The sequence below is a fragment of the Kryptolebias marmoratus genome, linkage group LG10, assembly GCF_001649575.2.
Source record: "Kryptolebias marmoratus isolate JLee-2015 linkage group LG10, ASM164957v2, whole genome shotgun sequence".
NCBI classification, from domain to species: domain Eukaryota; kingdom Metazoa; phylum Chordata; class Actinopteri; order Cyprinodontiformes; family Rivulidae; genus Kryptolebias; species Kryptolebias marmoratus.
In genome coordinates, this window is record NC_051439.1 from 4,190,603 (window position 1) to 4,218,223 (window position 27,621).

Sequence of the window (27,621 nt, forward strand, 5' to 3'; positions counted from 1 at the left end):
TGAGTTATTTGGGGTTATTTTGTATTCCACACTACACAAACCCACAAAGAAGACACTAGACTGCAGAAACGGTGGCGAATCCCTTTAGAAACAATAAATATTGGGTTAAAGTTGCGGTGTTTTGGGCAAAATTGCAAAAAGTTGCGATTTCGCAGGGTTTCAGTGCTTCGACCACTGATTCCGGACAGGCCTTCGTGGTCGTGTGGGTCCAGAATATTTAAAAAAAAGAAAAGAAAAAACAGCAACTCTCAGGTGGGGTACAAACTGTTTAAACAGCCAACAAAATTCTCACTTCAAGAGTCTACCCCCAGGCCACAGACCCTTTTTCAGCAACTGTTTTTGAAGAAAAATGACTCATATTACACTTTTGTTCTTGAGAATAGACTGAAATGTGCTTTTCAAGCACAAGAAAACAAAAGGCAATAGACCCAGCAAACCAAAGGATTTTAATGCTTTGTTTGAACGTTTTTTTATGTTTAGAATCTGCAACAATTCAAAACTCCTTTCCCATCAAAATTAGTATACTTCTGTCCTTTTAATAACATATTGTATGTTTTCAATGCTGTTGTTGAAAGTTTAAAAATGAAAAAAAAAAAACCAATACAAAAAACATTTATATATTTTCCTAATCAAAAATTCAAACCTTTGTGGCCCGAGAGTTCTTTCAACTTGACCATTGTGGCCTGTGGGTGGAAATGTTTTGGACACCACTGACCCAGAGTCTCATAAGAAGAAGGGGTTCTTTCAATTTTCTTAAGGGCTGGTAAATGTCCAATCAACTGTGGAGAGCTGATAAAATGAGAATGTAGTTCTAGCCAAGGCCAGCTAGTCATTGTAGCTAACCAGGTCATGGCTCGGTCTATAACTTTGCTCCTACTTTTAGGTCACATTCAGGTTCAAACGTGTGGCTAAATTATTCCGAGATATTATAGCACAGGGCAGCAGGAATAGGACCAGTGCTATCTCCTGGCTGATGGAAGTGTAAACTCCCATTAGGATGTAAATAATGGGAAAAAGATGTTGTAATATAACCCAAGCCATTTTATTGGCTGTAGAGGTCTTTGTTGTGGCAAAATCTTGTAAATGTACATAAACACAATATGGCAGCTGTTCAGGTTGACCTCTTCTTGTATGAACATCTCCCTTCTGTCCAGCATTGGGACCTGGAAGTATTTTTAACCTTAAGGCAATTTCCTAAAGTTACCCCTGTCTCTAGATGTCAAGTCACCCCTTTCACCCTTTCTTTGATGTCACAACAGTTCACATATACTGCTAAATGAAAGGGGACTCCACTTTAAGAAGCCATAATTGTTTCCAATTCCTTTTAAACATAAAATGCTGGTGATTACTCCTCAGCTCAAACCCATTTACCCAGGTGTTTCTCATGTAAAGACGTTTGTTTTATGTTGGGTTAGATTTGAGTTTCTCTTTTCTCTGTTCTAGATGCAGGAGCTGGAGCAGAGGGTGACAGAGGCTGATCAGAGAGCTGAGAAAGCAGAGAAACAGGTAGAGGGGAACATTTCTTTCTTTTACCCACAGATGTTAAAGGGGGCAAAATATTCAAAACATTATTTTTTTATTTGATTGCAAATATTTCTTTGTCTAAAGGTGCTGTCAACAACTAAAAAGTCTCTTCAAAAGGTTCACTCACATTTGGTTTGGCCTAGATTTGTCCCCTTTTTAAGCTCAGAGTTGGAAATAAAATATGCTTATTCATCTTTTTCTTCTCCCAAATTAATTTAGAAATTATGCTGCTTTCACTGTACGTCAGTGGAAGAGATTTATTTGCTTTTGACTTTTTGCAGTTAATACTTTGATCCTCTTCTTTGTCACGTTTTATATCCCAATTAGAAAATTCAGTTTTATGGTTTTTGTACTTTATTTTTAGTTAAAGATAACCATTTTGGTTCATATTTATTATTTTTATAGCCCATTGCTGAAAGTCGAACAGCAGAGAATAATGTTTGTGTCTGTTAGCAGACAGTCTCATAAACAACTACATGGATTTTAGTGAAGTTTTCAGGAAATAATTATTACAACAGTCTCCTAAAACACACCGTGTGTCAGGATTTAGGTTTTCCTTGGGTTTTTGTATTTGTCTTGTTTCATTTCGAGTTTGTTCTTGTTCTGTCTGTCATCTTTGTTTATCCTGGTCTTGGTTCTGTCTTTGTTCCTCGTGTCTGTGCTACATTCCCTCCTCCTCAGTCAGTCTCTCGTTCTCCTGCCACGCCCATCTCCACCTGCCTGCAATCGTCATCACTCACCTGCGCCCACTTACCTCGTTTCCCTCTGTTTAAAACCCGGTCCTGTTCTCCACCTCTCTGCCGGTTCGTTGTCACTTCCTTGCCACCTTTTGTTGCTTCATGTCTCACCTCCTGTTTTGCTCCTCCGTGTTTTGGATTTTGTTATGTCTAGTTTCTGCTGCCTCGTCAGCTCTTTGTTTTGGATACTCCTTAGTTTAATAAATTAGTTTATTTTGGTTAAAATGAGTCTGCAATCTGGGTTCGTCTCCTTCACCCCACTTCATGACACCGTGTGGAAAAGAGTGACTGTGTGGAGTCAGGTGTCTGTATCAGCTGCAAAGGAAAGAGCTGGTGTCAGAGAGCTTTGGTACTGTAATCTGGTTGTATTTTGATCAAAAACTGCCCACAGCCATTTTTATTAAAACCTGAGAAAAAAAGAGTCAGCTAGTTAAAACATTCAAAATGTCTTCTTTAAATCTTTCGGGGCAATTCTGACTTGTTGAACTGAGTTTGGGTCAATATTAATTCAGGATTAAAATAATAGCTTGTTTCTTGTAAAGCTTAATTAAATTTGGGCAATCATAACAAGATTACTGTGACATTTTTAAGGACCATAAAACTTTTTTTTTTTCCTGTAAAACCAATGTATTTTCATTCTGTGATTTCCACTTATTGATCTCTTCTTAAGGACTTAATATTGTGTTATTACTGAAGCAGCATTCACACTTTTATTTTACTGTTTATAATTTCCTTTAGTTTTTTTGTTTGTTTGTAATTTTGGTTTACTTGTAATTTTTTTTATCTCATTGAAATTAAGACAGAACTCTTTAAATCCTTGATAACCCCCTGTTTTTTAAAATCTACATCAGTATACTTGCTTCATTTTTAGCTCTTAGCTACTATTTTGCTAATTTTAGCTTTAGCTCTGATCGTTTTACCTTCAACAACTGAGTTTCAACTTCTTCAGTAAATTTCAGCAGTTTTCAGCTTCAGCATTCCCACTGCATTTTTGCTGAAAATGTTAGCTGAGAAAGGAAGAATCTGCTTTTTAAAAAGTCAGCAAGGTAATCTTGTTTTATTATCATTTTGCCAAACTATCACATCCTTTATCAACAGGAATTCCTAACACCGAGTGTTGCATGAAGAAATCCTCAACATATGATCTAAAAAATCAAAAGCGCGGAATTGTTTGAGGATTAGAAGCCTTATATGTATTATTAAGGTTTTATTTCATTTGATGTCAAATTTAATAAGCAATTTGATGCCATTTCTGGCTGTTCTGCTTGTTTTCTGTATGCAGCAATTAAATGATACATTTCATGTAAAAAAAAAAAAAAACACTTGAGGACATTGCAGCTTTTCTGAGCAGAGTTGTCAAATCCTTTTCTTTCTTGTTTTTCTGTGATACCAATGAAAATGAAACAAACTATGCAGATTTGAGCTTCTGCATTTCCTCCTTTTATATCACGCATTTCAGATCCATGTCATGGAAGAAAAGCTGAAGTCTGCGAACGTACAAATCGGCGAGTCGGAGAGCTCGCTGTACAGAAAGTATCAAGACCTGACCAGTCAGATTCAAGAGAAAGATGCTGTAATAAAGAGATTAGAGGTGCAGCTGGAACAACAGGTATGGATGGGAAAAGCCAGATAAGAAAGAGAAATGTCCATTTATGTGCATGACGTGTATGTTAAATTCCACCAAACCTTTTCTTCTTCTGCTACAGATCTTAGTCAGAGCCCAGGAGGCAAAAATTATTGAGGAAAAAGCTGCCAAGATTAAAGACTGGGTCACATTTAAGCTCAGAGAGGTGAGCTGAGACATGAATCTTTGACTGAAGAAAAACATTTCTGATTCAATATGTCAAACGTCACAGCTGTGGTTTTTCTTTCTGCAAGCAGTCAGAGATTAAATGACTGCTCACTTAATGCAACCTATTCATCTTTAGAAAACATTCGTTAAAGTCTTTGGTTTCTTATTTTTGTCTGTATATTTTTCTTTTGTAATTTGTTATTTTGGCTGTTTGTATATCAAGCATGACTCATTCAGTAGATAAGTGCTATGACTGTTGATTTTTGTAACACGTTCAATTTTCTAAATATTCTTTATTTACAAACATTTTGCCTATAAAAATACATTAGGATCCGTTTCATTCCTACAAAGATTTGTTCTTTTGGAAATCTTCTTCAACATACTTGCTCTATTTTTGTCTTCTCATGCTGCCATTGTGCTACATTTAGCTAGCAGTCTAATAATTTTAGCTATCCTTTTGCTACGTTTAGCTTTCAGTTTGCTTTTTGCTACTTTTAGATAATCTTTTGTTATTTTTAGCTAGAATTTTGCTACTTTTAGCTATTAGCTAGCCTTTGGCTTATTTTAGCTAGCATTTTGCTACTGTAAGCCTGTGTTTTGCTATTTTTAGTTAGTGTTTTGATTAATTTAGCTACTATCCAGTGTTTTAATTAGTGTTTTGTTTCATTTAGCTTGATCTAGTGTTTTATTTTTAACTTTAACAACTCAGTTTCAGCTTCTTTAGCAAAAGTCATAAAGTCAAGCAGGACTGAGTCTTTTCTTTTAAAACCCATTTTCTCTTGCTACTTTTACATCAGCCAGTCTTTCTAGATGGTACCTAATTGTTTAGCTTGCTTTTTATGATACAGGCTTCGTCTGCTCTGTTACAGATTGAGCTGGAGAACCAACAGCTGAAAACTGCTAATGTGAAACAGACAGAACAGCTCACGCTGCTGCAAGACAAACTACACTGTGAGTCGTGCTGATGATGTTTAGAACTGTATGCTGTAAACACTTCAAAATAAAAGATGGGAGGCTACATAAAATGCAAACAAAGAAAAAAAACGTGATTTTCAAGTCTTTTGAGCTGTATATTTAACTTTTTTTTTTTTTTAACAAAGGATCAACTTAGAAAGATCTTTTCTTAATTGATGAGAGAAGAAATGTATTATGAAAGTTGGGATATTTCAGCACAAATATATTTTTACTACAAAGTCATGCTGTTACAGATGCAGAATGTACAGTAATTTGTCTCTGTTTTGCTAAAATAAGCACAAATCTCAAGACACTTTGCATGAGCTCAAATGTGCTTCAAAACTTTGTATTTTATGCTTCATTACCAGCACAGAAGTTCAAGCCATTAGTACTAATTTACACTCGCATCATCCATCCATGATTTGAAAAATAACTTGTGTACAAAGACTTTTCTCAGAATCTTTAATTTTTTTAAATCATCTCCTGCAGATGAACCATACATTTGGTGTGATTTCTCAGCATCAAGTTTTTCAAATGGAAAGAATCACCATTTTGCGTGCACTCAGGATACTGATGTTCTGAGTCACGTACCTCCAGGGCGTTTTTACCTTAGTAATCTTTAAAAATTACAGCTTTCTCCTGAGTAGCATGTACTGCAGCAGGACATAAACCTTCCAGACAACAGCTCCACATGGCTAATTATAAGGAAGCGCAGCACATGGCTAATTAACATGATCGTACACAGAGTGCATCACTGCAGCCACACTATTTCTCAACCTATATTTAGACAGAAGGTGTTTGCACTGCTGCAAAATGTGCTTGTTAGAATAAAAGACACATCAGCTGTATTTCTCCACAAAGCTTGGTTTGCAGACCTGTAGTTAGGGGCAGCAGTGAAGCAATGTTTCCATCTCTCTACCACAGCTGTTGCTTAATCCTCCTCCTGTCTGTGTTTACGCTGACACACACTACTCTTAGCCTGAAGTTAACCGTTAGTCTGCCAAAACTGCTCTTTTGTTTTGTATTTGTTTTAAGCTCTGTTAGAGAAACCTGCCCTCTCTGGGTCTCCTGCTACCTCTCCCGTTACGGACACCCACCTGGTGCCCAACAGCCCCCTGTTTCCTCCCAGCTGCCCCGGCACGCCACCTGCCCAAGATGAGAGCTGGAGACAGACGGTGCCGTGCGGGGCCACCTCTAATATCAAGACTCTGCCAACAGGTGTGCTACCCTTAATTGTTAAGGGTGCCAACTCATAAGCATCAAAGCACCCTTATTGCTATTTTGTTAAAACAAAAATTAGACCTGTCTTTTGTTGTGCAGCTTTGAAATTAAACATGCAACATATACACCGAAATGTGCAGCTCGATTAGGAATAGTCTGCTATGGCTTTTGGTAGTGGTACGCTGCACAACAAAGACAAGATTTCCAAAAATGACAAAATAAAAAAAAAAAAGTATGGAGATCAATGGGATTTTGGCAAAACACATGAGAAAACACAGACGTTTTTGGAGCTCTATAGCTCAGACAGACTTCACAGTAGAAACATTGTTCAAAATAGAGGTGGGCAATAAAACGGTAAAATCATGATTTTATTAGAGTTTTTTTTTCATTGATTTTTAACTGTTGATTTTTTTTTTGCTATTTTGCAAGTCACTGAACAATGCGACAAAAGTATTTCCTTTAGATGTCTGTCTGTCCGCCTACTTCCCATTCACTTGGCAGCCTGGGAGTGACAGACATAAGTGTGTGGTTACCATGGTGACCATAGTGAGCCACTGGCAGCAGCTTTTTCTTTGATCGTGGTTCTCTTTTCACTTCTTATGCAGTTCATACATTAAAATGTAGGCATGTTTTTAAGGCTTAGATTAGGGCAGTAGCAGCATCGGTACCATTCAAATTTAATTAGAAGTTTCTATTATTCTGGTAAACGGGAAGCTTTTGAAGCAATGAGAGCTCATTACATGACAGGGCAGAAGTTCATTATAATCTGTTACTCTGCACTTTAGCTTCTCTGTAGCAATGTATTACAATGTAGTACTTTAGTGATTGTTTGTGTATTATCCATTATGTGTTATCTTACAGAGAGGTATTTGCTTTGCGTTCTGGCTCCACAGATGTGAAAAGGTCACCTGAACTGGTCGGTAAAGGAATTTGTCTTGGAGATTTCCCATCCCATGATAGTCTGGGTTGGAGCAGAGAGGGACCAGATCTCTCAGTGGGCCCACAGAGCCAGGGAGGGAGCTCTGACAGAGACAACTCCTCCGATGAGCTCAATAGCAAGTTCCGCTCTCAGTGCCTTCACTCATCCTCATCTTCTTCATCTTCATCTTCTGCATATGAGATGGCCCAGGGGCCGAGCTCTCCGCTGTCGACCATCAGAATACAACCCAAAAGCCCTCTCCTGTCCCGCTCTCCCTCCACCAACAACCCCTTCCCCAATCCTCCCCAGCCTCTAGTTGCTCAGTCCGGCACCAGCATGACCTTACCTAAGGTACGGACTCCGCTCACCCCTAGAGACAGCATCCAGCTGGTCAAGAAGCACTACAGCCAGCCACAGCCCAGCTTGGACCGACTCCACCACCTCAACGTCAGCATAGACATCACCTCGCCTTCCTCCGCTTCCTCCACTCTGAAGAGCACAAGCACTACCACCTCACCTTTCTCCCAGCTCATCGAAGAAACAGACATTGATGATGGGCTCCTAGACTGCATGGATGGAGTACAGGAGGGGCCACAGCCAGAGGAGCTTTCTCAGGATGGGGTTTCCTTTGTGGGGCTTGCAGAGGAGCTGGAGCAGTTGGATCCAGAAGTTCTCAAGCCACCTACTCCTCCTTTGCATCGCTTCCCATCATGGGTAACAAAGACACACAATTCTTGTTCTTTTCATGTTGGTGTGAAAACATTGCACTGATAAGTTTTTTTTAATCTGTACAAACATTAAAGTAGTTTATAGGGATTTAGCTGTTTATTGTGTGACTCCTGTGTGAATCCTATTCACACTGTTCTTTTCCTGATTTTTGTTTTTTGCAAACTAACAACTGCATACTTTATGATATTTTAGCCATTCATACATCAAAATGTTCAGCTCATTCAGAAGATGGGTGCTGTGACTTTTGGTTCTTGTAACTTTTATGCTTTTCAAAAATCTTAACTACATTTACAAATATTTGAACCATAGAAATACTTTGAGATTGCTTCAGTTTCTTCAGAAAGAGTTCTCTTTGAAAGCTGCTTCAGCATTAGCTTTTGTCTTTGTGTGCTACTTTTAGATTTAAGCTACCATTCCGCTACTTTTAGCATGTAGCTAGCCTTTTGCTACATTTGATGTTTAGCTACCCTTTAGCTAATTTTAGCTTTTAGCCAACCTTTTGTTACTTTTAGCTTCTAATTATCAATTTACCACTTTTAGCTAACCTTTTGCTTTTTTTTAGTTAGCTTTATGCTACATTTAGCTTTTAGCTATCATGTTTCCTATTTTAGCTTTTAGCTACTGTTCTGCTCATTTATCTTGAACAACTTAGTTTCAGCTTTTTCAGCATATTTTAAAAAAAAGTAGTTCAACACTCAGCATTCACACGTCAGCTTTGCAGAAAGTGCAACTTCTCCGTTTGTCTTAAAATTTACTTGTCACCTCCTTTTCTTTAAAGATTTCTATATCAAGGTCTCGTGGTCCAGGACATTGACTGAAATATTTCTGACTGCGTTTCTCTGTAGGAGAGTCGGATCTATGCTGTGGCTAAGTCAGGAATGAGAGTGTCTGAGTCCGGCGCTGTAGGCAGGGGCCCCGGACGAGGTGAGAGCCAAGAATCATCCACTCATTCATCACCACGCGGTTCTCATAGCAATAATTAAACCCATACGTATTTTCTTCTTCTCTTTTTTTTGAACCTTGTGTGTGTGTGTGTGTGCTCAGTCATCTGTGTGCATGTCATGAGTCCGGATGTTGTGGGGGAAATGAGTCAGTACGGTAAAGAGACGTGTCATTTAACTGATGCTTAAGCTGCTGTGGGGGGGAGGGGGGGAGGGGGGGGCCTGTTTGGATCTGTCATTGCTCCTTTTGATGTCACTTCCTCTGGCCCAAGGCTCCACACACCTGTGCAGGTGTGTGCCTCACTTTAGGAGGCTTTCTAGCCCACCTCCTTCTGTTTAAGAGCCATGGAAGATCCTGGCGGGGAAGAGTGTCTGCTTTTTTATCAGCTGAGATGAAGGGAGGGTGTCTGAGTGTAAAGACTGCTGTGTTCTCTGTTCCCACATCAATTATTTTGTCAGACTGCAGACACTGAGGTTTGACAGCACTTTGCTGAAATCCTGGCTAAAATTTACAGACAACTGACTGTGGCATATTAGGTTTTAGCTAGCTCACATTATTCTGCTTCTTATCACATATCTTTGTTTCTCCTAAGATGCAGCTGATGTTAAAGATTTATCATTTCTAGAGGAGCAAATATAATTCATTTCAATTCAGTTTATTCATGTAACACCAGTATGTAACAAAAATCATCTCAGGGCACTATACAAAGACTAACAAGTCCTAATTCTATCAAATTATATGAAATCCAATTCAGTCCAAAACAGATTTATATGTAGTTTCAATTATAAACAGTCAATTAAATCAATTTACAATACAATACAGATGCTAATTAGGAAAAAGTTGTCTCTTTAAGGAAAATAAAACTTTACGTTGAACTTTTTCAGACATGTTGAATATAAAAATTGCTTTTGTAAAGACTAGACATAATAAAAGCATGGATTAGTTTGTCTACATCATACCCTGGTCTAAAATAATACCAAGTTTCTTTACATTAAAACTGGAGGCCAAATTAATGCCACCAAGATGAAGTGAAAGGCTGCAAAGTTTGTTCCTAAGATGCTCATATCCAAAAGCCACAACCTCTGTCTTGTCTGAATTTAAATGCAAAAAATTAAGGGTCATCCAGGTTTTAATGTCTTTAAGACATGCTTGTAATCTAAGTGACTGATTGGATTCATCAGGTTTCATGGATAAATATAACTGAGTATCATCAGCAAAACAATGCTTTTTATTCTGTGCTGCCTAATAACTGTTGTGAAATTTTCTTTAACAAAGAGGACAACAAAGATTTTTGTCTTAGGATAATTTATTTAAGGTATATAGCTGAGAATCACTGAGCTGAGGTGAGTCAGCAGAGTGATTCTGAAGAATTACAGATAGCGCCCCCTTCTTATACCATTGTAGGTTGACGAGGGGTCAGGGGGAACAGAAGGGTCAGATAGCTGATCACAAGGGGAGGTAATTAAAGAACACATCCTTTATAGGCTTGTAGGCACATACTGGTAAATTTCCATACAGTCAGGAGGGGTCAGGGGGAAACAAAGGACCAGATAACACATACATCCTGGCACCCTATAGGGATAAGAATGAAGGCATTCCTAACTAAACTAAATTATGGTGGTCACATGCAGCAAGAATCACTGAAACAGTATTTTTCCCATTACATAACTTTACCTTATGGAAGCATATAAAACATATTAAAGTACCACTGATTGTCACACACCTGAGTGTGCGAAATTTGTTCTCCGCATTTGACCCATCCCCTGAGGGAGCGGTGAGCAGCAGCGGTGCCGTGCTCGGGAGACTGAACCCTGAGGAACTCCATGACTAACTCTGGTGTATGAAAAAGAATCATTATTGACTTGAGTATTGCTATAATATAATGTTTTTGCTTAAGATCGGTTAACAACAAAATAGTGTAAGATTAAAACACATTTTCCTTTTCTTAATTGAATTTTCTCTTATCTGTACCTTTACCTTTTTATCATGTATTCCCTCTTGGGCATAACAATAAACAAAGGGGCCGATTTGAATCATTTTTTCATATTTTCTGGCATTTCGAGGCCTGGTTTTCTGTAAAACCCATTTGTTTCCACACAAGGTATGTGTTCTTATGATGTAGTTTATGTATAACAACAAAACTAAACTCATATTTATATTTTAGGATCCAGTCTGCCCCCGTATCCTGCAGCAGGTCCGTTCTCACAGTTGATCTATAAGAATATTAATGTTCCAGTCTACACCACACTGAAAGGGGTGAGTAAACCTGTACATGTCTTGCGTTCTCTGCACTTTTTCTACCTTGTGCTTCACTTTGGTGGGACGCTGTTTGCGCAAGTTGTAATCAGGAACCACCTTTCACATTTCTTGGTCACCGTGTATGTTTCAGAAAGCCACTCAAATCAGCAGCGTGCCTTTGCCGGACGACGACTCCGGGTCAGAGGATGACAGCAGCTCTCTGGCAAGTTTGCGAACCTCCATCCTGAGCCCAGATAAAAAGAGCAGCGTTCCCGGGAGCCCACGCGCCGTAAAGAGAGGTCAGGGTTAAAAAAGCTGTTCCTTTAATTCACCCAAATAATTAAATCCAATTGTTACTGTGAGTAACAGTTGAGTAAGAAACCAGATATCTGAGTGTGACCCAGTTTCAGTCAGATTGAGCAACTGTCCCAACGGTAACTACAGCTCTTGTTTAGCCAGTCAAATAATTGGCTTACAATGGCTTTTTGTGCTGCAGGTGTGTCCATGTCCTCCATCAGCTCAGAAAGTGATTACGCCATTCCTCCTGATGCCTACTCCCTGGACAGTGATTATTCTGAACCAGAACACAAAGTCCAGCGTACCTCCACCTACTCCTGCGAGAGCACTGGGCCTGTAAGTGGAGCCTGTAGCCTGAAGCTACTGGCTGTTGCAGACTCAAAATGGCAAGAAAATAGGCAAATTTGTGCAGCTGCCTTTTGCATGCCAGTTTTGGAAAACCACAGCCTATTTTTGTGTGCTTGCGAAACTGCATTCTAGGCCGTGCACATTATTTTGCTGCCCAGATTGAACCCACCTCAGCTCGCTTTGTACCCACTTTGACAGCCCCGTTGCATAAATGACTTTAAAACGAAGACTGGAAAATTTGAACCAGTTTTTTATTAGTTATTATTTAATATCAGCACGGTTAGAATTAGACATTTTGGGCTGTAGCTTTAGATATTTTCTGAATAACTTAAAATATCATGGTCAAATCAGGCATTAAGCTTCTAAAATAATTTAAATATTTGTCTAAAAACATAAGCAAGTTGTGCTTTTTCTGCAAACACCATCTCCTACAAATGCATACAGATTTCATACAGTAGGGAAAAATGAAACATGTTGAAATTCACAGAAAATACAGCTCTAGTGCTGTAGAATTACAGAAACTAAATTGAGAAGGGTTGGAGACACCTGAAACTACTCTTCAACTGTTTTGAGAGAAATTTATTTTTTGCTAAAATTCAAGCAGCAAGACAGCAAGCCTCTGCGACTCATGAGAAATTAAGCCCCCACCCCACACGCAAACGTTTTTGAGACATTTTGGAGGCTCCCTCGCAAATACCGTTTGCAATTTGTCTGCAACAGCTGCAGCTCAGTGACATAGTCGGGTGAGTTCAGGTTGACCCAACAGACATATTGAAATCATTTCTTTGCCTGAAGGAGACGCTGGAGAAGTCGGGCTACCTGCTGAAGATGGGCAGCCAGGTGAAAGCCTGGAAACGTCGCTGGTTCATCCTGAGGAACGAAGAGATCCTCTACTACAAATCTCCTGTGAGTGGATCTTGTTTTTCTTTTCTAAGGTGTTGCCATGAGCACAGAAAATACAGCTGGATTATTTTTCAGGGGCTGTTTATGCTCATGTGGACGGCAGCAATCAGTTTAAGTATCACCTATTTCAGTTGAGAAAGTTCCAGTCACTGAAGCTGTATCGTTGTGCACAGAAATTGTGATTTTTCTGTGTGTGTATTTGTTTTTTTTGTTTTTTTTTTAGAGTGATGTGATCAGAAAGCCCCAGGGTCAGATTGAGCTGAACTCGTCCTGCTGTATCGTACGTGGAGAGGGAGCTCAGACTTTTCAGGTGAGTGGAAACAACTTGCACCTTACACGTTTATCATCAATCACACAACACTTTCTAGTTCTGATTTTTAATCGCTCGCTGCAGAAGCCGAAAGAGCGACAGTATAGTGCCCTTGTCTTTTGTTTGTCTGTTAGCAAAATATCTCATAAACCACTAGATTAATTTTAGAGATATTGAGTTAAAATTTAGGGTGTTCGTAGCTGATCGTCACCCCCAATTTATACTCCAAGAGGTAACTGATGCCACTAAATCTGTTTTTAAGATTTTGCCATTAACTATTGGAGTCAACTATTGTCTGTCTGTTAGCAAAATATTTAATGAACCACTGCATTGATTTGAACAAAACTCTCAGAAAGTAATCACTGGTTTTACATCTACAACTGATTAACTTTTGGAGTCAGTTAAAGATGGCTGCTGCAGCTAATCAACATTGGCAAACAGAAATGCCTATAATTTTACAGACATTGAGCTAAGATTTGGAGTGGTAGTCAACACATAGTCTGAGTAATATTGTATGATAGTGAAAGGTTTGACCAAAATGGGTCTAAAGTTGTCATTTCTCATCACAAGATGATTTTAGGTTAAAACTCTACTGCATGACAGGCAGCGTGTGGTATGCATTCTTAAAGTAATCCTAGTCCTGTAATAAAATGCAAAAAATGAGGAAGATTTACTGTTTGAACGCCGAAGGGACCTGCACCCAGACTCTGCATGTTTAATGCAGGCTGAGATAACAGTGAAGCCCTGCTGCTGCATACCACAGAAGCAGCTTCAGATGACATCAGGTTGAGAATCGGACTGGAATGTTTTTCTGGCTCATCAGAAGCTGATTCTGATCTCCTCTGACATGCTGTTTCAGTTGGCTTGGATTAGCACTTTCCCCATATATTTTCCTCCGTTTCTTTCTCCCTTTCATGTTATCAGCTGATCACAGAGAAGAAGATCTTCTACCTGACCGCTGACTCACCCAACATCCTGGAGGAGTGGATCAGGGTTCTGCAGAACATACTTAAAGTCCAGGCCAGCAGCCCGGTTACAGTGGAGACGAGGCAAAAACCCACCGTGAGAGGGTGGCTTACAAAGGTCAGAAGTTTAGCTTTATCATTTAAACAGATCTTTTAAAAAAATCCTATCTTACACATACCATTGTGTAGCTGTAAGAGGTATAGATAACCTGGACCTAAACCCTGAGGAAGATGCCAGAAATGGTTAATTTCCATCCTAAATGTCCCTTCCAGGGACAGTTTCTTAAAAAAAAGTCTTTATACCTTTTGAACTTTTCCACATTTTGTTACATTATAAGCCAAATTTCAACATTTTTTTTTTCATATTTTATGTGATGAACTGACACAAAGTGGCACGTAATTGTGAAGCAGAAGGAAAATGATAAATGGTTTTTAACATTTCTTACAAATAAAAATCTGAAAAGTGTGGGGTGTATTTATTTAGTTGGAGGGATCAGACTAAATCCCAGTTATGAGCTACCTTAAAACTCAAGCTATATGAATACTTTCATAAGACATCGTATAGTCTGAGATACATCCTGTTGAAAACTGTCACATTTGGACACAGCCACAGGATCAGAGCTGCTGGAATGTTACAGAGCCCCCCCCCCCAACACACACACACACACCTTCCTGCTGTTAAAATAGACACATCTGCAGAGTGTGTATGATGGGTCTGTGGCAGACGAATGACAGCCTCAAGCTGAGACGATGGAGCTCACATCCTAACCCCACCCAAACGATTCCTGCGAGTTGGCTTTGATCTGACACGATAGCAGTTCAGACATGGGATGTCCTGTCTCTGAGAGGTCAGTAACCATGGCGACCCCTGCAAACTGAACCCACTTCACCTGGAAGGCGTCCTCGCTATTTTCAGTAACATTGATGCATTTCATCAGCTCTTCGAGAGAAGTCCTTTACAAGAAGTGATGTGTAAATATTATCTCCAGCTGCTCTGGTTTATGTTGAATGTAATAAGGGAGTCGAGGTGTTGACGAACCCTTTTCATTTGGCAGGAATTAGCTGTCATGTTGTTGGTAACACAGAAGGCTGATCCCTAATGATTTACTTGCCTTCTGACACACTGTTGGGACATCTGCAGCTTGGATGGAAAACTCTCCAGATTAAATAAACTAATCAAGAATGCTAACAAATAGCATTCAGGAGTCTCCAAAATCTCTTGAAACACAGATGCTCACCGTCTTCTCACTTGAATTTTGAACACGTTAAAAACATTTGTGCACCAAATTTTCTGTCAGAATAGTCTCAGAGTTGTTGCAGGGACCTGTCTCAGAGAGCTGGAGCTGTGTTTTGATACCCAGAGATCTCTTTAGGACAGAAAACAACCGAGGCTACAGCCCCAAATGTCCACGTCTAACCACGCAGAGGACAAAAAATTAACCAAGCCCTAGCATTCCTTTAAGGAATGCATATCTCCCATCGCCTTTCGTTTCCTGTCTGTAGAGAAGCAGCCTCAGAGTTTGTCCTGAAATGTTTCTCATGCTGCTTCTTTCTTTTGAAGGTCAAGCATGGACACTCAAAGCTGGTGTGGTGTTCTTTGGTTGGAAAGGTTTTCTGCTACTATCGCAACCAGGAGGACAAGGTTAGTTTAGATTTTCTCCATCTTCTTCATCTGCTCCTTAGTAGATGTATCAGCCTGTACAAAAGCAAATACACATTTGCAACTATGGCTCAGTTTTTGCTTAATATTGCTACTTTATCTGCTTCAGCTGCCTCTGGGTCAGCTGCAGATGCGAGAAGCTTCGGTGCTGGAGGTTGATCGCTCCTGTGATTCAGACGAGGACTATGAGGCAGGCAGTCGAGGTTTCCTCTCCTCTCACTGCACCTTGGTGGTCCAACCAAAAGATCAGAGCCCTACATACCTGCTCATCGGCACCAAGCAAGAGAAAGTAACAGAAAAGAGAACATCTGAGCAAAAATGGATCTGGACTTTGTTTTGTCCCTGTGTATAATAATTAGTTTTCTTATTCTAAGGATGCGTGGTTGTATCATCTGACTGTGGCAGCTGGGTGCAGTGCAAACCTCAAAGTCGGCACTGAGTACGAGCAGCTCATTGGTAAACTCCTGGATGCAGAGGGAACCCCAGGTGACAAATCCATATTTTACAATCAAAGGAAAAAATACATATCGCCCACCACCTTTCATGTCAGAGATTTAGACTAAGATTATCTTATGTTAAGAGATGACTGCATTTTGGTCAAACAGTGTAAAAATGAAGCCATGTTCGATCTCACACAATACTGCAAGACTCTCAGCTACTAAAACAGCAAATTTTAGCTCGGTATCTGTAAAATCATTCAAATCCATCCAGTGTCAAATGAAATATTTTGCTAAAAGACAAACAGGGTTGACACCAACATTTAATGCCAAAGTTTTAAGCAAAACTCTCACACAATGAGTTTACCTGGAGTATGTGTTGTTAATGACTGTTAGCTACAAGCATACCAGATCTTAGCATAATATCTGCTGATGACTGAAGTATAGTCACTTTTCTGTCGTCCAAGGCTGTGTTGGCTGTGGTGGCCATCTTGAATTAGGTTGGGCTCAAAAGTTAATCAGTTGTAGATGTTTACTCACTGATTAATTCCTGAAGGTTTCATAAAAATCTGCCCAGTGGTTCATGAGATATTTTGCTAACAGGCAGACAGAGCTGACTCTGAATCAGTGGTGTCCAGTCCTGGTCCTGGAGAGTCACGATCCTGCATGTTTTAGTTGTTTCCCTGCTCCTTAGCAGGTCTTCAGGTCCTGCAGAATCATCATTCAGATCAGGTGTGTCCAAGCAGAGAGACATCTGAAACATGCAGGCTAGTGGCCCTCCATGTTGATGTTGCATACTTTTGCACTACATTATGATTAGGATACATGAAACTGTGCAAAAGAATTACAGAACTTTTCAGTTGTATTTGTACCTTTGGAGTGTACTGTAATACTTTGTATTCCTGCTAGATGAAACTGAAAAAAATACATTTGTAACATTTGGACAAAATAAAGCATTTACAGACTTGCAGTTTGCGGATTTACCCAGCAGCGTGTTACGTGTTATTTTAATCCTTGTTGTGCGTCAGCTCCGGTTCACACTGCAGACAGTGTTCATGACTGCGGAGCCATCAGCTGTTGAGTCATTACAGCTTTGAAACTCAATCTCTGCTTTGTCTGTGTGTGTTTCTGTGTATAAAATGTGTTGGGTTTTTTTCCCCAGAGTGTGATCTGTGGAAGAGCGAGGCCTTGAGCTTCTGTAAGGAGGGTCTGCGCTCGCCTCTCACCACTCTGCCATCTGAAGCGCTGCAGACTGAAGCTCTCAAGCTTTTCAAGGTCTGTCTGCAAATGTCTCCTGCCTCTGTTTGCGTCCTGTCTCTCACCCCACTTACTTTTGAGTCTTTTCTCATTCTTTTATCCCCCTCTCTGAATGCCCATGCTGTTCAGTCTCCCTCTCTGTCTCATTTTGAGGGTCCGTTCAAGGGTCTGCTCCCACTGTAGTCTCCCGGATGGTCCTGTCTTTCACTTCCCTCCTGCCTCTAAAAAAAGGATCAAACGCTCAAGAACCGAGGGGCCCAGCTCATCAAAAGTGTGGAAGAGAGATAATGGCCACGATTATCTGCTCTGATTGAGGCTAACTGTTCCTGGGGTTTACTGCCAGTGTGAAAGACGCACACCCCCACCTCTTTTTAAAGAGTCGTGGGAGGTCAGGGTCTTCAGAGGGTGGCAGCATTGCATATAGAAGACACAGGAGGGGATCAGAGCCGAACGGGGACATTGTAGGAAGATGGCAGCTCTTTTCCCTCTCATTTTTAATTCTCTTTAGACCTCAGTGTTCCCCTTCAGAAGCCCCCCTCCACCAACAGCTCATGTTCCACACCCCCAAATTAGGACAGCATGGGCCGGTCTTTTCTTTGACCAGCCAGCCTTAAAAATTGTCCCAAACAATGAAACAGAATGAACCGAGTGACACTCTTTGCAAATCGCTGCCCTTATGAGACGTTAATGAATCTGACCAGACTGATGGAAACTGTTCAATAGGCTCTTTGTCTTTACATCTCCCTAATTAAAGGACTAGCATTTCTAATAATTAAGGTAAAGTTTTAAAACTCCGACTATAAGTTGAGGATTACTTGCAGCTACTACCACACTAAAGTACAGATCAATATCTGCAGAACTGACTGACATATAGTCATTTTTGTGTTTGCTAAAGCTGCTTAGCAGTGGCAGCCATCTTGAATAGGGTGGACTCCGAAAGTTAAGTATTTGTAGATGTACAAACAGCCATTTTTTTAAATCTTTCTGAGAGTTTCGTTAAAATCTGTTTAGTGGCTCACAAGATATTTTGTAAACATTAAAGACAACAGGCACAGATACAGTTGAAAACATGACCTTTAACCTTTGGCATCAGGTAATAATAACAAGAACCAAATACTGAAACAAAAATATTTTCATGCCTTTTTCCCCCTCTCTCCCTTTGCTACCATCCCTCAGTGGTTTGAACTACATTATACCTTTGCTGCCTTTCAATATACAGATTTTCTGTCTTTGTCTCCATCTGCTGGTAACAAACTGTCAACACATAAATGGTTCCTTCTTCTCAGTCCTGCCAGCTCTTCATCAATGTGCTGGTTGAGTCTCCTTCCGTTGATTACCACACTTCTCTGGCCCAGAATGCCTTGCAGGTGTGTTTGACACACCCGGAGCTGCAGAATGAAATGTACTGCCAGCTGATCAAACAGACGAACGGCCGGACGCCACACAACTACTCCCTGACTCAGGTCGGCCCAAGTGACAGGCGTAACAAACCAAAGAGATGTTGAAGGGTGCCAATGCAGCTGCTGCCCCGCATTTTAACATAACTTTGTAATAATCTAAGTTAAGTTAAAAATGCCTGCAATATAATGTATAATTTACTTATGTACCAAAACGAGTTGTGGAACTAAGAAGAGATTTGAAAATTTTAGACAGCATAGACATTAGACAATACAGAAGGAAATCTCAGAAGTAGTTCAACTGCAAAAATCCTATGACAGAAAAATAAACCAAAAACCAATAGTGCAAATCAGCATTCATCTTATAACAGTGTTTAGATGCTTTTGTATTGGCACCCTTTAAAACAATAATATCACAGAGAAATTTTCCGTGATCCTGTTAGTACAGTGGTATTAAGGTCATTCTCTTCTTCCCTGTAGTGTTGGCAGCTTCTGTCTTTGTGCGTGGCTCTGTTCCTTCCTCAACAACATTTCCTCTGGTACCTGAGACAGTATCTTCAGCTCAATGCCGACCCCAGGTGAACTACAACATACCAAGTTTAGCAGGATTTCTTTCTGAGTCTTTGCTCATTTTACGATCTGTTTTTTGTTGTTGTTTTGATTCCACAGGACTGAGGTGGGGAAGTATGCTGTTTACTGTCAGAGATCTGTCGAGCGTACGTTGCAGAATGGAGAGCGGGAGGCCAAACCTTCACGGATGGAGATAGTTTCCATCTTGCTGAGGAACCCTTACCACCATTCACTGCCTTTTAGCATCCCGGTTCACTTCATGAACAACACCTACCAGGTAAGTCTAGTTCACGACCGCAGTCCGTTTGTGTGCCTGTGTTCATCTGTTAGTCGGGGAGGGGGGTTATGAGCTGAGAGGAGACATTAAAAAAACAAAACAAAGTACGAACAACAAGGAGCATGTCCATAGCACTCTGTGGAGCGAATTTGTAGGATTTAAAGATGCATTAATATAAAGCAGCTTAAAAAATATTTATATGTGTAAAAAAAAAAAACACTTATAAAGATATGAAGAGTTAAATAGAGGTAGGAATTATTAAGCACTTGCTTATTCCGATTCCTCTCTGGACAATAAAGGATAAACAGTTTTTTGTTTGTTTATTTGGAAATGTAATCTATGGAGTTTGATAGTCATGGTAAATATGACAAAAATGTTACTATTTCAATTTAATTCAGTTTATTTATACTGCGCCAATTCACAACAAAAGTCATCTCAGGGCACTGTACAAAAGAAAAAAATAAATTCAAACTATAAATCCAATTCAGATTCAAATCTAATTATAGTTTCAATTTTTATGATAGTCCAATGCGTTCTTATGAAATGGCAATAAAGATAAAGTTATTGAATCTTCACTTCGTCGCAATCTCGTATTCTGAGCAGCACATTAGCATCAGTGGAAAGGAACATCTCCATTTTAACAGAAAAAATCCTCCAGCAGAACCAGAACCAGGCTCAGGACGAGCAGCCATCTGCTTTGACTGTCTGGGGTTTGAGAGGACAGGGAAGAGACACAAACAAACACAGAAGGACTGGTCCAGGTGTAGTTGCTATGGGAGGAAAAACACATGTTAATGATAGAAATCATTACAAATATAAACATGGAGAGCAGAAAGAATAAAGACAGCAGCAGAGTGAGGAAATGTGATCAGTTTGTCCTCCAGCAGTCTGAGTCTATAGCAGCAGAACTAAGGGAGAGCTCAGGAAACCCAAACCAACCCGAACTATAGGATTTAAGTCTATTCTTAAAAGTAGACAGGGTGTCAGCCTCAACGACAGAAACTGGGAGTTGGTTCCACAAAAAAGGAGCCTAATAACTGAAAGCTCTGCCTCCTGTTCTATTTTTAGAACCTCTAGGAACCACAAGTAAACCTGCAGTCTGAGAGCAAAGTGCTCTGTTAGGAAAATATGGAACAGGAAGATCTTAAATATAAGATGGAGCTTTGTTGTTGAGAGCTTTGTATGTTAGAGGGAAGATTTTAAATCATGTTCTGAATTTGACAGGGAACTGATCTAAAATAGGAGAAATAAGATCTCTCTCATCAGAACTCTGGCAGAAGCATTTTGAATTAATTTATGACTTAAAATTCAAAAAGTACACAAGTGAAATGTCCCCACTGGTGCATGCGCTCTGATTGCTCATGCAGGTGGTGGGTTTTGATGGCTCCACTACGGTGGAGGAGTTTCTCCACACCCTGAACCAGCGGATCGGCATGAGGAAGCCTCAGCTGACTGGCTTCGCCCTCTTCACCGACGATCCATCAGGCAAAGACCTGGAGCACTGCCTGCAGCCGTCAGCCAAGGTAGGCCTGACTGAGGCTTTTTATTTCCTGTTGGTGTGTTGAGTCATTAGTCTTATTCAACTGGATCTTTAGGATGATTAGATGTGAGCTGTGTGGAACATTTTGGGCTTTCAGATGCAGCCCAACATAGCCTCCATGTGTGATGAAATTCCACATTGTGATGGGAGAAGTAGTTTTTTTTCGTTTTTATTTTGGTTGGTGAAAATGTTCCATCATGTACAATCAGCCCACAGAATAATGTTCTGGATGTCTGTCTGGCTAATGCATAACAGTTTCTGAACAGATGTGTTTCTGGAATTAGCTATTGCTAACATTAATTATAGGGAGGGGGGGTTATTCTGTATTTCCAAAAGAAGATTGACTTTTCTCCCTTTTGCCAGATCTGTGATGTTATTTCCAAGTGGGAGCAGGCTTTGAAGGAGCTGCATCCTGGGAAAAATGAGGGGACACGGATTGTTCGACTAACGTACAAAAACAGGTACTATTTCTCTGAGAGAGACGGGGCTCGAGTTCCACAGCATTATTCTCAGCTATGAGCCTTTTTAAAGAAACCATGGCGCGGTCTGCTTGTACAAAAAAAAAATCAACAGACACCTTTGTCTTTTTTTTACTTTTAGTGTTTATATCAGATTGCAGTTCCAGTTGCATGCACACAAATCTTAAATAAAAATTTTAAATTGACAACAGATCAACACTGTAAAGAGTTTTCCAGTTACTTAAACTGTGCACGCTTTAGACCAAATCCTAAATGAAAAGTTGTATTCATCTGAGCAACAAAAACACACTGATTAGGACTTTAAACACGTGAGGGTGGGTGTGGCAGATTATTCATTTCATACCATTGTGTTTTTGTGTGTGTTTGTGCGCAGACTGCGTTTCAGAGCTCAGGTAAAAGGAGAGACAGAGCGAGAGCGCCTCCTGCTGGCGTACCAGGTGAATGACGAGGTTCAGCGGGGCCTCTTCCCTGTGAACAAAGAGCTGGCTCTGGAGGTGGCTGCCCTCTTGGCTCAGGTCTGCAAAGACTGCACTTCTTTTCTATCTAAACCTTTGTCCTGTTTTGTTCGACTTTTGTTCGCATTTGGAAAATAAAGAAAAACTAATGTAAGTTTCTGTGAAAATGCAGCGTGAATGCTAAGCCCTGAATGACTTTGCTACAATTTGTGGAAGAATAAAATGTTAGTTTAATTTCTAAAGTTAAAACAAGCAGAACAGTACGGTACCTAAAAGCCATAAATAGCTATAAAACAGGAGTTAAAAACAAAAAATAAACAAAGCTTTAACTAAAATCTTAAGTAGCAAAATCATAGATAAATGCTAAATTTAGCAAAACCATTGCTAAAATTAGTAAGACATTAGCTAAAATCAAAATGGAACAAAACTGTGGCTAAATGCAAAAGAGGAAAACCATGAGCCAAAAGCTAGATGTAGTGAAACGGCAGCTAAAAGTGGCAAAATCGTAACTATGAGTTTAATATAGCAAGGTCGTAACAAAAGACTTCAAGTGGCAAAATAGTAGCTAAAAGCTAATTAGCTAAAAGCTAATTGGAGCATAAAAAGACAAAAATACAAGTATGCTGAATTAGATTTCAGGGAACAATGTTTTTGAAAGAATAATAAATAATAAGAAATACAGAGATCTCAATGTATTTCTACGGGGAACATTTTTGTAAATAAATCTAGATAATTCTAAGAGTATAAACGTTACAAATGTAAGTCAGAGCACACTATTCTTGATCTAGCTGAATGTTTTGTTCTATGAACTTCTTAAATAGCACAATGTACGGAAGCAGTCTGATTGCAAAAACCCAATGTAAAAAACTATAAACGGAAAAATCAATAGTGTTAATGCTGACTCAGCATTTACTCTATAATGCAGTAAGCAGGATGATTGTATAGTTTTGAGTACAATATAATAAAGTTAGAGGTCAGGGCAGAGGTAAATGGTTACAGTTGCACACAAAGGGAAGAAGATTATTTCACACATCTTCTAGCTGTCCGAATCCCATCATTCAGACTAAATCATCAGCCACATCATGTTCCATGTCTCAGCTGTGTGTGTGTATCATATTCAAGATATGTGCATATTTTAATATTAAAATCCTTTTTCCTTTGTTTAGGTTGAACATGGGGATTTGGAGCGATCAGGTGTGTCCTCTCCTGTCGGCTCCCCTCAGTCTAAATCTCAGCTGGTTCTTCTTCAGGTCTTGGAGCGCTTTTATCCCAAACGCTACAAACAGGACTGCAGCTCGGAGCAGCTCAGGTAAAACAAACACTAGTGTTCTTCAAAAAAGTATGTCCGTCCTCATTTTGCATCGAATAGTTTGGTTGTTGCTGTTCTGTAGCTTCTTTTGAAACAAAAACCGTTTTAAATACGACAAAGTTTCCCTCAGAAGTTCTTTTTTTTGAATAATGAAAGAAGACATCCAAAGCCAATGTTGTTGCTTATGTGTCTTCAGAGATCTTACTGAGTTTCTGGCCACCAAGTGGTCCATGCTTCGTGGGTGCAGTGCATCTGAGTGTGTGAGAATATACCTGACCGTGGCTCGGAAATGGCCTCTGTTTGGAGCTAAACTCTTCAGTGCCAAGGTAAAACAATCGTATAGATCTGACGTAAACCGTGACACTGATCTGGTTTAATACGAGAACTGAAGGTGTGTTTTTTTTACTAGTTTAAAGACATCTGTGAGACAGCCTAGTTGTTTTCCTCTGTCCACAGCCTGTCCCTCCCTCTTCCATTGAGCAGAGTCAAGTGTGGCTGGCAGTCAGCGAGGACGGATTGTGTGTCCTGGACTGCACAATGGTGAGCTTCAAGCTGTGTAGAAAAAAACATCACAAACTGTGTAAAACCAGAACAATACTTCACATGATTTAAATTTTAGTTCGTTCTCATCGACACTGAGGTTTGTTTTACAAAAACTGTGGACTAAAGCTTTCTTGACCCACTTGTGGAATACTTTTATTCAAACACTAGAAATCCAAGGAAAACGAGGGAAATTGCATTTCCTGCTCAAATGCAATGTGAATTCTGAGCGCTGAATGACTTTGCAGAAAGCTTCTAAAGCTGAGTTGTTAAAGCTAAAACAAGCAGAACACTATTTAAAAGCTAAAAGGAGCAAAATGCTTACTAAAAATTAAAAGGAGCAAAATGCAAGCTTAAAGACAAAACTGTGAAATGCTGGCTAAAAAGAGTAAAATATCAAAATATCAAAACTAGCTAACAGTAGCAAGGCAGCATTTGAAAATAGCAAAACACTAGATTAAAGCCAAAAGTGGCAAAACACTAGCTAAAAGATAAAATTTTCAAAATGCTAACTAATTGTAGCAAAACGCTACCTACTCCTAGCTAAAAGCTACATGAAGCAAAAGGGTTGATAACATTCAAATGTAACAAAATGGCAGCTAAGCTAAAAGTAGTTAAAGTAACTTAAGACAAAAAGAGAATATTTGCTAAAGTACAATTTATAGAGAACAACACTTTTGAAGAACTAAACATCTCTGTGTTTCTATGAGGGCAAACTTTAAAAATCCAACTAACTTTTTTGAAAAGTATCTGGTATGCTTGTAAGTTACAAAACCCAAAAGTTGTAACATTCTGTTTTGATATATATATAAAAGGTTAAATTAGCACAAAGTTTGCAAAAAAAAACAAAAACCACATGGGAGTCAAAATAAATATGTAAGAGAAACCGGATGTCAGTCATGTGAATGAATGCTGAATCAATAAAACGTCATGCCTCTGGCCTGACAGACGGCTGATCCAACCTGATGGTCCGTCTCATTCTCTGGTGCTGTCATGGTATAAGACAAAAGGTTTTGCCACTCTTTAAAACATTCAGTTTACCTCGCCGAGGAGCAGAAACCCAAGTGATTTCCCACATGGACTGCCTGCTCTGTTCCAAAAATCTCAACATGTTATCTGTGTTTGCTTTTGTTTTTTTTTCCTGCAAACCTCACACTTTTCTCAGCACACCGTGGTCACGTTTCCCTACCATCTGGTGATTACCTTCGGTGGCTGCCGTGATGATTTCATGGTGGTCACGAACCAGCAGGGGGAGTCTGGAGTTGGGAAGAAAAGTGTGGAGAAGCTGGTGTTTGCCGTGGCTAAACCAAAGGTAAGCTGTGTGCATCAGGGGACACTTTCACTGACACAATCTGAGACATGTTTTTAGCAGACGTTAAAGTTGTGTTTCTCATCTTTTATGTGTGGGTATTTTAATGATGATTTAGATGCCTTGCATTCTTTAAAGGAATACCACCCGCCACATGTCATGCCAGAGTTTTAAACTAAAATCATTTTGTTTTAAGAGATGAGCTCTAGTCACTTTGGTTCAACTTTGAAAGTACCGTTATGTCTTGCAATATTACAAGATGTCACACTCAGAACGAGCCTTTTAACTACTGCCACTCTAAAGCCATTTTGTGTTGGCTAATGGCTGTAGTGGCCATCTTGATTTGAATTAATTCCAGAAGTGAACTGGTTGTAGACATCCATCCAATGATTACTTTCTGAAAGTTTCATTAAAATCGGTCAAGTGGTTTGTAAGTTATTTTGCTAACAGACCAATGGAATTGACTCCAATAGTTAATGCTGAAGTTTTAGGCAAAGATCCTGTACAATGTGTAGTTCTTGGAGTATGTGATGTGAATTAGTCTCAGCTAGTACCACACCAATTTTTGGCTCAGAACATATAAATTTGACTGAATTAGAGCCATTTTTCTATTTTCTAAGGCCAGTTGGCTGTGGCAGCCATCTTGAATCGTCTTGACTTCAAATGTTAAATCAGTTGTAGATGTGAATCCAGTGATTACTGTCTGCAACTTTCATTAAAATGTTTCGAGAGGTTTATTAGATATTTTGCTAACAGACAAACACACAAAAGCAATTATAATTAGCCATTGCCTGTAAGTGGAGTAAAACTGAAAAGTTTACTCAAATAATTTGGTCAAATGATCAAATAGTTGAGTCAAATAATTGAGTGAGCTGACACAAAGAGTGGATCTTGAACCTAATTGAAGGTTTTCACATATCCACTGCTGACAGCAAAAGTAAATGTGTGTGTGTGCATGGTTTAAAATAGAAATGCAGTTAAAGTTTGAAATCGCAGAATAAAAACATTTACATTTCAACCTGTTTTGACACAACTCAGAATTAATGAAGGAACAAAATGACTTTCACGTGGCGTTGTGTTCAAATAATGGCTGCGTTCCTGAAGGCAAAGCTTCGGTGTTTGTCTGGCTGAACAGCTCCCGCCTCCCCGGGCTCTAATAAAACGCACTCATGCCATAAATCAGACCCCGCTCTGCCCTGTGGTTCCTCAGATCCTGGAGCTGACCCTGCTCATGGCCAGCTACATCAACCACTGGAACCCCAGTGTCCCGTGCGCCCCCCACCAGCCCCTCGGCCCCTGGGAGATGGACAGCAGGCACTTCCCCACCATGAACTACACCACCAAGGGCCCAACCTTACTGTGAGGGACAACAGCGGAGTCTGCGTTCAGCCGGAGTACACGGGGGTTTCACTCCTCTGCAGCCTGAACTCAACAAATCTCAGAGTCAGCCATGTTGGTCTGTTTGTTTCAACAGAGGATGGTCTCAACTTTGTCTTTCTTGTCCTTTTTTTTAAGTCTTTGTTTTAAAAGGTTAGAATAATTGTGAAATACAGTGAGGATCTAAGGACAATCTGCCACTAACTAAAAGATTATTTGACTGACAGACTGCCGAGATCTGACCCCCCCCCCCCACACACACACACACACACATACACACATAACTGTGTCTCTGTGATTATTCATTATAAAGCATGAATAAATTAAAGGCCTAGCATTTGTCGAAGGAATGCTTATGTAGTTTAAAACTAAGATAATCTTAGGTTGATAACGTCATTTGATCAAACCTTGAAAATAAGATTATTTGTGATCTTTTACAATATGGAGAGATGTCACGCTCAGAGTATGTGTTGAGGAGGAATCTTAGCTACTGCCACACCAAGTGTTAGCTCTGTATCTGTGAAGTTTGCCATTTTTGAGTTTTACAAGATTAGTTGGTTGGGTTGGCGATCTTCATTTGGGTTAGCTCCAAAAGTTAATCAGTTGTAGATGTACATTCAGTGATTATTTCCTGAATGTTTCATTGAAATCCGTGCAGTGGTTCTTGAGATATTTTGCTAACAGACAGTGTTAACTACAACAGTTAGTGCTGAAGCTTTAAGCAAAGATCTTGTGCAGTGAGTAGCACTTGGGATATGTGTTCTGAATAACACTCGGCTCCTGCCGCACCAAATGTTAGCTCAATATTTGTAAAACTGATCAATTTATAGCTATATTTCTGTTTTCTAAAGCCACCTAGCTGTGGCAGCCATCTTGAATTGGGTTGGCTCCTAAAGTTAATCAGCTGAAGATGTACATTCAGTGATGAATTTCTGCAATTTTCCTTCAAATCTGTCTGCAGGAACACTTACCGCCTTCTGCAGCAGGCGATAACGACAAAATAAATCAAGAGTTTAATTTATGTTTTATGTGGTTTGATTTTTAGTGTCCAGATATTTTTTAATTTAGATCCACAGTCAGAATTATTGTTATTGTGCTGTAGAAACTGATAATCATAGAGATTATTTTCTAAACT

General features: G+C 39.7%; 1 protein-coding gene across 2 annotated transcripts in view; it reads left to right on the top strand.

The window, feature by feature from the left end:
* plekhh1 (pleckstrin homology domain containing, family H (with MyTH4 domain) member 1) overlaps positions 1-26,757 on the top strand; it is a 37,791-nt gene extending 11,034 nt beyond the window's left edge. The window contains exons 3-30 of one of the 2 annotated variants that reach the window (XM_017421615.3): positions 1,444-1,506; positions 3,721-3,870; positions 3,968-4,051; positions 4,923-5,004; positions 6,043-6,225; positions 7,122-7,861; positions 8,722-8,800; positions 10,983-11,074; positions 11,208-11,355; positions 11,553-11,689; positions 12,497-12,607; positions 12,828-12,914; positions 13,839-13,997; positions 15,441-15,521; positions 15,649-15,828; positions 15,914-16,025; positions 17,139-17,251; positions 18,520-18,696; positions 19,111-19,208; positions 19,300-19,477; positions 20,845-21,000; positions 21,381-21,478; positions 21,870-22,011; positions 23,118-23,260; positions 23,457-23,586; positions 23,717-23,800; positions 24,966-25,112; positions 26,320-26,757. In XM_017421615.3, coding sequence (XP_017277104.1) covers positions 1,444-1,506; positions 3,721-3,870; positions 3,968-4,051; positions 4,923-5,004; positions 6,043-6,225; positions 7,122-7,861; positions 8,722-8,800; positions 10,983-11,074; positions 11,208-11,355; positions 11,553-11,689; positions 12,497-12,607; positions 12,828-12,914; positions 13,839-13,997; positions 15,441-15,521; positions 15,649-15,828; positions 15,914-16,025; positions 17,139-17,251; positions 18,520-18,696; positions 19,111-19,208; positions 19,300-19,477; positions 20,845-21,000; positions 21,381-21,478; positions 21,870-22,011; positions 23,118-23,260; positions 23,457-23,586; positions 23,717-23,800; positions 24,966-25,112; positions 26,320-26,472 — 4,107 coding nt within the window. In that variant the 3' untranslated portion in view covers positions 26,473-26,757. The remainder of the gene's footprint in view (positions 1-1,443; positions 1,507-3,720; positions 3,871-3,967; positions 4,052-4,922; positions 5,005-6,042; positions 6,226-7,121; positions 7,862-8,721; positions 8,801-10,982; positions 11,075-11,207; positions 11,356-11,552; positions 11,690-12,496; positions 12,608-12,827; positions 12,915-13,838; positions 13,998-15,440; positions 15,522-15,648; positions 15,829-15,913; positions 16,026-17,138; positions 17,252-18,519; positions 18,697-19,110; positions 19,209-19,299; positions 19,478-20,844; positions 21,001-21,380; positions 21,479-21,869; positions 22,012-23,117; positions 23,261-23,456; positions 23,587-23,716; positions 23,801-24,965; positions 25,113-26,319) is intronic. The other variant, XM_017421617.3, reaches the window with a different exon arrangement.
* The last annotated feature ends 864 nt before the right edge of the window (positions 26,758-27,621 follow it).